Raw genomic sequence first — 9788 nt, 5'->3', positions numbered from 1 at the left:
GCGCTAGCAGCCCAAATTTTCGACGAAAAATGATCAGAGTTCTCCAGTGGAACTGTCAGGGGCTCCGCAAACGGGCAGCGAAGCTCCGACTACGCCTTCTGGATAAGCCTGACGAACACCCTGACGTACTGTTACTTCAGGAAACGAACACCACAGCCGTCCATCTTTATGGATATATACCTGGTATACTCCAGTCCCTCCATAACCACCAAACGCCCTGGAGAAATGACTTCTCCTCCAGGGAAGGACCTTGTCTACGTGAGGGACGACTGGCCTCAGCACCAAGTCGACCTCACCCCGTACTCCAACGATGGGCAGGAAATCGTGGCGGTGCGGATCCAGGTCCAGCAGCACCACATCGTCCTAGCATCCATTTACTATAGACCGCTCAAGTCCGCGACACAGCAAAGAACTAACCTATGGATCTCCCATATTCACGATCTTTACCCCAAAGAACAAAAGCTGTACGGAGGAGACTTTAATCTCCACCACCCTATGTGGGGATACAACCATGAATCTCCGGGGGCGAAAGACTTAGTGGGCGAGATGCATACCTTCCGCTTAAACCTGGTCAACAAGAAAGGAGTCAGAACAAGACTAGGAGGTTCCGGGCAGTCGGATACCACACCCGACCTCACTTGGACCACGAACCCATACATTCAATACCACAAGTGGAAATGCCTATTGGATACGTGGGGTAGCGACCACTTCCCCATCCGCTTCGAATTCTCGCCAACGAGACGGGTAAAGGACAAGGTTAAAAAACGCACAGCGAACATTGTACACTGGGACAAATTTAGGGAAGCCCTTAACAGCGCGGAACTTGAAGACGCTGACTTTGAATCGCGCCTCAACAGCGCTTTGAGGACTACAACCATCAAAAAGGACATCGGTGAAGATACTCCAACACCCGATCTCCACCTTCTCAAGCTGTGGGCCAAGCGACTGCAAAGGATACAAAAGTACCGTAAAGGGCCGAAAAGCACCGAAGCCAGACTCAACATCACCAGGGCTACGGTGGAAGCGAAGGTTTACGCACAAAAACTTGACGAACACCGATGGCTCGACTAAAGCGCATCGCTCTCCGAGAAAACGTCGATATCGAAACTGTGGGCCACGAATCGCGCACTTCTTGGAAAGAAGAAATGCAAAGAGGCAACACTCACACTTGCCCTTAAGCTCAACAAGACTGAGAAACAACTCGCCGGAATGGCAGGGGACCTCTTTTTTCCCCAGCCCGACTTGAGGAATTGTCCTTCACCATACCACCACGAAGTCCTGGCTCCGGATTACGGCATGGACCGGCCCTTCACGCGGGGCGAGCTCGAAAGCGCTCTTCAACGTGGAAAAACCCACACAGCCCCCGGACCCGACAAGATCACCATGACAATGCTGAGAAATCTCCCAGATCTTACCAAATCCGAGCTTCTAGAGTGGATTAGCGAGATCTGGGAAACTGGCAAGCTCCCCAAAAGCTGGAAACACCCCCTCGTCATCCCAATCCCTACTGAAAAAAAGTATATGAATCTATATAAGAACTGATATGAAATATCCAAAAACTGATATGCGACATATGAAACTGATATGAAATATCCAAAAACTGATATGCGATATAAAAACTGATATGAAATACCCAAAAACTGATATGCGACATATAAGAACTGATATGCAACATATGCCAACTGATATGAAATATCCAAAAACTGATATGCGATTTAAGAACTGATATGAAAAACCCAAAAACTGATATGCGGCATATAAGAACTGATATGCAACATATGCCAACTGATATGAATGTGTCCAATAAACATCTATGAAAAAATTCATATAATTTTTTTCAGTATACGACGTGCCGCGCGGGAGAGCAAACATGTGGCTTGGAACCGCAGTAGAGCGGCTTGATTTACTGGCTTTCAAATAATTACGGCATGAGCGTTTATTTTTTATTAAGAGATTCGTCCCCTGAGCTGTTCTAAATACTCTCAGAGGTACGACATTACTGAAAAAAAATCTAACACGCTGAAAATATTATTTATTGCGTAGGTGGTCACCGAAAAACTCCGTACTTACAAAACGACCTGTATAAAAGGCGGAAACGCAGAGCTCCGAAGTAGTTATTGGGTGTGCTGTTGTATTCATGTTTGTTGTGCCGTGTATGTGTATGCACTTAATGTATTTGTTCAACTGATGCTAGTGGTATGCGTAATGTATCTACATGGTGGCGTGAGTAAATAAATATATTTTTGCAGCAGATGAATTGGGCGGTACCTAGCGCCACCTAGCCTAGTGTAACTGATGTGCGGCATAGGAAACTGATATGAAATAATAAGTTCTGATATGAAAAAGGTGTCCAATAAACATATCAGAAAAAACTTCATATAATTTTTTTCAGTAGGGATCCCCAAGCCGGGCAAGGACAAAGGTACCCTCACAAACTACAGACCGATCTCCCTTATGTCTTGCACCTGCAAGATAATGGAGCGCATGGTACTTTCAAGAATAGAATGGTTTCTCGAATCTAAAAACTCTTTCCACCCGGCCCAGACGGGGTTTCGACCCGGCATCGGCACCCAGGAAAGCCTGGCTCTGATATCGGCGGATATTATCCGCAACATCAACCCTGACCGCTCCAACATCAGAACCATCATCACAGTTGATGTCAAAGGCTTTCGATTCTGTTCCACACTCAACAATCATAAAAGAATCTCAGCGCCTTGGCATCACTGGGAGATCCTTAAACTTCATCAAGACTTTCCTCGAAGGCAGAACCTTTTCGGTCCGCTGCAGAGCCAACTGCAGTGAACCCAAGGCCAACCTAGTAGGTGTCCCGCAAGGCTCTGTCATCTCACCGATGCTTTTCAACATCGTGATGGCGTCCCTACCTTACGAACTCGAAAAAATTAACAAGCTAGGGTTTACGATGTACGCCGACGACGTATCGATCTGGACCAAGAGCGAAGACATCAAGAGGCAACAAGACACACTCCAAGCCGGCCTAGACATGATTGAAGCCCACCTTCACAAGGTAGGCCTCCAAGCCTCCCCAGACAAGACTAACTATGTCACCATAGCACCCAAACGACAACGAGTAATGAAGATTGGTGACCAGCTCCATCTCGTGCTCGCAGGAAAGCGAATCCAGCCCTCTACGTCTGTCAAGATCCTGGGAATTACCGTGGAGGAGACAGGCAAAGGGGACATATGGCTTCAAGACACGCTGAAGTACTGCACCTCTGCCCTCAATGCCATCAGAAGAATCTGCAGCGCCAAGGGCGGTGCAACGGACGAGATCGCCAGAAGGATGGTAAAGGCCATGGTAGTCTCCCGAGTCTGCTACGGAGCCCGACACTACTGGCTCACCAAGGCACAGTGGCGAAAACTTGAGTCCCTGAATAACCAAGCTATGAGGATCATCACGGGCCTCCCTCGGTTCACCCCGCTCAGGAAACTAAAGGAGCACGCACAGATCAACTCACTTCATGACACCGTCGTCGCTCGCACGGTTGCACACGGCGAACGTCTTAAGCACTTTAAGCAAGGACGGGAAATCCTGAAACTCCTATGGCGCGCAGCAGAAGGCCTCCCAAACCTTCCCGAGCAACTCCCTCCTTGGGAAGATCACATGAACATTGCTGAAAACAAGCCGACTGCTCGAAAAGGCGACTCCCAACAGCAAGCACGAATCGCAAAAGTGCACTCCAGAACGGTTGAGACATGGACCAACCCCACTCACATCATGGCCGCATATACCGACACCGCCGCAGAAGACTCCCCGGTTCCGCTGAAGACCGCGGCAGTCTACTTTCCAGCTCTCGGCTCCTCGGCCGCGAACGCACTTCCAATGCGCACCTCCATCAAAGGGGGTGAACTTGCGGCGATTCACCTCGCCCTCGAAACAGTCCTCAAGTCACAACACCCTCTACCTCGCGAACTTCGAGTGTTCTCGGACTCAAGAGAAGCAATTAAAGAATGCCAGAAAGCAAGAAGCCCGAGCCGCATAGTTCGGGAAATCAAGAAGCTCGCCTCCCGACTCCTGCAGGAAGGAACGACTACCAAAATTTCCTGGGTCCCTGCGCATGCAGGCATCGAGGGCAATGAAGAGGCTCATCAGCTAGCTCGCGCGACTCTTTCCCTTCTCCGCGAAGCTGCTGACGTCCCTCCACATATACACGACCACAGCTACGCCCCCGCCTGTGATCAGGACACGGCTGGCCAAACAGATCAAGGATACGACCCGGATGAAGAACGGGCCCAGATTAAAGAGCACTACCGGACCACACTGTGGGAGAAACTTCCTCCGAACGCAGATCCCCTTCCCCAGGGTTTCGGCAGACGAGCCAGCGTTCTCCTCACGAAAATACGCACGGACACCACCTGCACGCCCGCCCGCATCGCATCATGGAGCAAAGGAACCAGGTCTGGAACCTGTTCAAGGTGCACCATGGGCAAGAAAGCCGACACTCACCACATCCTATGGGAGTGCCCCAGATCAAAGGAAGCCAGGACAAAGCACCGACCACCAGACATTAGCTCCCTGGAGGGATGGACCCACCCGCCTGGATCCCAGGACAACCAAAGGAGAATCCTAAACGGCCTCCTAGATTTTATCTATGACGCCAAGTTGGACATCTTCATCTAATCCCTTCTCTTTTATTTCGTGCCAGCGTCCAGACCGCGTAGTTACCGACGCCCTCCCTCTCCTTTCCCTCTAGATTATGGCCAATAAACGCATTATGAACTGAACTGTTACGAAGGTAATCTATACGGCGTTTATTTCAGCTCTATATCACACAAAACAAGAAGATAGAACCAACGAGTCCCTTTTCGACGAGTGTTCAACACTGCCTCGGAAAACAAGGGGAAGAGATTGACCTCACCTCTTAATCTAAAATTGAGGACAGCGATCAAACTATAATACGAGAAGGGTCCACAAGGGTAGCGCGGGCATATTCCATTCAGCACGCCAGTTGGTCGTAGGCAGACGGTCTTGCGACGAAGCAACGCTGCGCCGAGTCGGAGTGCCTGCTAAGCCTATATTCTGATCAGCTCGCTTCGTCGGAGTCGATGGATTCGTGGCTTTTGTCGCTTTTCTCGGGTGTTGGTGGATCCAGCGTTCTTGTTCGTCGTGGTCTGTTTTAAGTACTTTTTTTCTTGCTGCTTGAAGTCGGCACGCGCGAGAAGAACACGTAGAAAAATAAACGTTCGTCGGTCGTCGTGATCCAAGGAACTGAAGTCGGCCCTGCCCTACTGCGCACGCGCAGTAGTTGCTTCGTTTACCACACGATAGATGGCGCTTGGCTCTCACCATTATCAAATTTGGCAATTATCGCCACACATATCTAATTATGCTACAAAATGTGGATGTGAATATTATTTAACAAAACTTTTAGGAAACATTCGCCGGCTATTTATTGTTTACGATCGCGGTGCTGGTGAGGTAGGCTCTTACCCAATAGGCGACGTGGATTCGGCTGACGTGCTCCGTTTCCGCGGATGCATCGTAGTGAAAAGGCTGAGCTTTCGAAGGAAAAAAGGCGCAAAAGAGTCCAGTTTTCTTTTAAAAGTTCTATAGCAAATAATTTTTTTTGGCTCCCTATTTTTGTGTTTTTGTGTTTCTTTTCAGATCTTTTACGACGTGCGGTGGATGAAATTCGCTTTTAAAATCATTTCATGGTCCCTTTAAAGGCCGGCCCGCAAGCAGAGAGAAGGAACTTGACCCCCACTTTCCTTCTCGCCACTGGGAAAGGAGGAAATCGCCTCTCGTTTCCTCCTCGCCATTTTCGATTTTTTTGTTTTTGTTTTTTTGACGGCTGCATGATTTTTTTCGGGGGCAAGTTTGGGGTGGGGAAAATGAAAGCTTCAAGGATTTGAAAAGATTATCCAGAAGCCAGCCGGCACACCTGCGACAAGGAGCTGAACCAACCGTGGAGCGGTTTTGACTTTTGAGCGAGCTTGGCACTTGCTCTTCCCAACGAGTTGGATTGACTTTTTTCAGCATTGGCTTGGAGGACGATTCTCGCTGTTGTGAGAGCACAAATAACTTGTTCTGTTCAAAGAAGTAGTCATTGAAGTATCAATTTTAATATAAATATATAGTTTGGCATCTTTCGTTGTTTAGGCGAATTCATGGCGACAACAAGAAGTACGAGCGGCGTTTTTCGGTATCTCAAGGATGGCGCTCCATAGATGACGGAGGATTCTATCCGTGGTGAATCTACCACTTTTCGGCGTAGAATTTCTATGCGGACGTTTTGGTGCACAGACATTTCAGTGTACGGACTTTTTGCTGCAAAGACTTTACGGTGTGGGACTTTTCGTTGCGCGGATATTTCGGTGCACGGACATTTTGATGCCTGGACATTCGACGCTATCGTTCGCTCGTCGGTATTTCTTTTCCAACGAACGCACTATACGCTTCACATCGTAATCGCGCGTTGAGTCGACAGAGATGGTCTCCTCTATAATGTTTGGCTTTATTATTGGTACTGCGTGCAGGAAAGACCCCGAACAGCAAGAAGCTTGAGAAGTTGTTTATGTACTCAGAACAATTTTGAATATCGTTAAATGCGCCTCGCGTAATTGTATAGCTCCGATCGTTAATAATTTGTTAATAATAAATTGTTAATAACCTTACACGACAAAAAACAATGTAAGTTATCACTTGTAACTCAATAGGGAATAAGGAAGACGTGTGGCGGGTACAAAATAAGTGTAATAAAATCAAATATCGATTTGAATTAAGGAAACACGCCGGCTTTGGTGAATGCTAAATCTATTTTATTTGGTATCAAATGTTTGCCCATTCTCGTACGAAAAAAACATTGGCTGTGCATAATCCGTGGTCAACGTCTCCTTCCGTACCGTAATGATGTCGCCGGCCGTAAAAACCTGCCTTACAATCGTGTTTATAGAGCGTGATTTTTTTAACAACTAGACATTTCTCTAAAAAAAGACGTCAAAGTTACGCAATTGCGGTTTGTGCCTTATCTGTAGTCATCAAAAACACCCAATCATTCATTTTTAGAGAGATGTAACGCACGTGAAGTAGTTCACGGCGTCCTAAAAAACAAATTTGGACGTGAATCGTGTTACCGCAATCTTTTCGGCCGCCGCGCTCCTCGCCCCTTCTACAGAGGCGTTTTTCACAGCATGGCGCATGATTTATCCCTTTGGCTTCATGGCGTTCAGCTGTGCCACGCGGAGATGGTGACATCAAATCAGAACTATATTTTCACGCCCAAATGAGGAGGACGCCTTATCAGGACGCCGTATATTAGTGTACGCGCGTTGGTTTGGTGGCTTCCGATTATGGCCAACAACTTTCTAAATACACTATGTCATTTTCTTTTATAATCAACAAGCTCATTATTAAATTTTAGGTAATCAGTAGGTTTTTAGTTGCGTTCTTTCTTGCACCTAATCCTTGCCTGACCGTATAGCTCACATCCACAAAGCGCAATTGCTTTAATTTTCACGTTTTTTTTCCCTAATATCTAGTAAGTGAAAAAAGAAAAAAAAAGTATATAAAACCGAGGGCAGTTCTTTTCTGATATAAATAAAGCGTGGGGCACGCGTTTTGCATGCATCTTTTTTTTCCCCGCCTATAAAAACAAATCCCGGGACCTTCCAAATTGAGTTTATGATGGGGCGGGCGCTTCATCACTGGGTATTTTGTCATGTTTTATAAGCTTTATTACTGGTCGAGCCGTATCACGTTGCAAACAGCTAATTCGGGTGTTTCTCAAGGAGCTCTACAGCTTTCCAATTGACATTTCGGTTCATAATACATTTAAAAAGTTAGTTAATTAGTCCTAAACATTTAATTTTTTAGGCATAATTAAAAATACTGCAACTCTGGCAAGACGTTCGCTAAGAAATAAAGTTGGTTTCATTGGCGTAAAGTGGCTGCGCTCTAATTTCTCGTTACAGAGATTTGTAAACGTCTTTCATTTTTATGCTTGGTCTTTAAAGATTCGTGAAAAGCATTCGCGACCTTATCTGTCAAGCCGCGTCCGCGGAAAGCGCGGCCTCCTCGGCAAGTTGTCCCCTCATCGAAGACGACGATGAATAAAAGGTACGATCAAAACTAAATGCCTGAATAGAGTGAAAGTTTAAAAGAATTCTAAGAGTGTTATTTGATTTTATTTGTACCATATTCAAGTTTCAACACTCGTCGCAGGCAGCATGAAAGGCAGCACTGCACTCTTGGCGCAAACGAGTGCCCAGTCAACGGTCCTACACTCAAACACGCATCACCACCCGACCTGTTTGAGAAATAAATAATTTCCAGTACTTTTGATGGAAAACGCGAATGTTCTACTGAGCGTGATATTTCGTGGACCCAAAAGTCCTCTAGCCGAGATCGGTGGTTGACAGCTTCTGGAAGACGAGGAACGACGGATTCATTATTTCCCGCGGAAATACTGTTTTGACGTTGAATTCCACCTAAAATTGTATTTGCACAAATTATGGCACGATGCCGAACTTGCTTGATTACTTTCTTTTAGAGTCAACATAACCAGGCATAATCTACAGATATTGCAGATTTTATTTTAATTGGCGCAAAATACAAGTAGGGACATAAAGAACACAATACAGCTATCCTTTCTACTGCATTTCTTTCTTTCTGTACTTGTGGGCAGTTAGCCCGCATGTATATATTCAAAAGTTGCTAAATCGTTTAAGCCTCCCTCTTTTTATAGTTTGTTTCATAGATTAATTAGGAATTGTGGCGAATCCCGGCTGCGTTCAGGTACAGATCTCGCACATGTTCGAGGACACATTTTGGCATGATTTCCCGTTTGGTGAGGACGTTGAGCTGGCCGCTGTTCAGTTTCTTTTCTAAGTAGGCCGGGCAACGCCAAGCGCCTAAATTAGCCAAGCAGCCCCAAAACTTGCGGTAGTACACCTTCCGAACTCCTGAGTTTTTCGGAGATGGTCGCTGGCCTTTGCCCACCCTGACAGAGCACCGAACAATTATGCAAGGGCTGCAGAGGCTATCTGGGCATTCCATTTCCCAATCTGCGAACGAATGAGAACACAACAGAATGAAAACTTCGTAATACCTGCTGTCTTTTACAAATGGCATAATACGCTACTATTGCTAGCTGCACTATTTTACGCGAAGAAAGTTGTGATTTTGCGGTTCATTCTCCGTGTTTCCCGCTCTCTTTGCTGATACGCCAGGTATTTGTCCGCTGTCGACTTTTCCGTTGCATTTGTTGACAGAAACTAAATGCACGCTTGGCCGCGAAGAACTTTTTTTCCAAACCTGAAGATACATGAAATATACTATAAACTGTTTCACTTTTTATGGAAGTTTGTTTTTTAATCCTCTTATTTGCTTCAACGAAGCGGCCGTCACTCTAGAAAACACCTGTAGTACGAACCTACTATGCGCCAGGAATGGTCAGACTGTTTTCATTTCGATACATGACTATGTATTGTCAAAATGCCACTAATTTTACATGCTTCGCCCTCTTACTGCCATATTTTTTACTTGTATTTACTCGTGATTATTATTTTGAACAAAAAAGAAACACAAAATACTGATACAATCACTCTCCAGCGTGCCGTTGATCGAACGACCAATTTTCAACTCCCTGGGTATAAAAATACCCACCTTTTTTTTCTTCTGCTGTGATGTTCATGTTCCGTTCCCTCGAGATAAATATGCGGTATTGTAGCGTATGTGGCCGCATGGGGAAGTGTCTGAGCACGTTTTAAAGCTGCAAAAAGAAAAACTAAAAAAAAGGAGAAAAGCGAGCCAGCCCGAACCCTTCCGAGCT

The 9788-nt window shown here is 46.1% G+C and overlaps 1 protein-coding gene across 1 annotated transcript; it reads left to right on the top strand.

Annotated features, from left to right (window-relative positions):
• The first annotated feature begins 2869 nt into the window (after positions 1-2869).
• Positions 2870-4098, top strand: LOC8036240. The gene is made up of 2 exons (XM_040207320.1): positions 2870-3863; positions 4040-4098. The coding sequence occupies exons 1-2, from the start codon at positions 2870-2872 to the stop codon at positions 4096-4098; spliced, it is 1053 nt and encodes a 350-aa protein (XP_040063254.1).
• The last annotated feature ends 5690 nt before the right edge of the window (positions 4099-9788 follow it).

The sequence above is a fragment of the Ixodes scapularis genome, unplaced genomic scaffold (assembly GCF_016920785.2).
Source record: "Ixodes scapularis isolate PalLabHiFi unplaced genomic scaffold, ASM1692078v2 PGA_scaffold4__175_contigs__length_147842914, whole genome shotgun sequence".
Lineage (NCBI taxonomy): Eukaryota > Metazoa > Arthropoda > Arachnida > Ixodida > Ixodidae > Ixodes > Ixodes scapularis.
The sequence above is the reverse complement of the archived record's forward strand: the minus strand, read 5'-3'. Positions and strand labels throughout refer to the sequence as shown.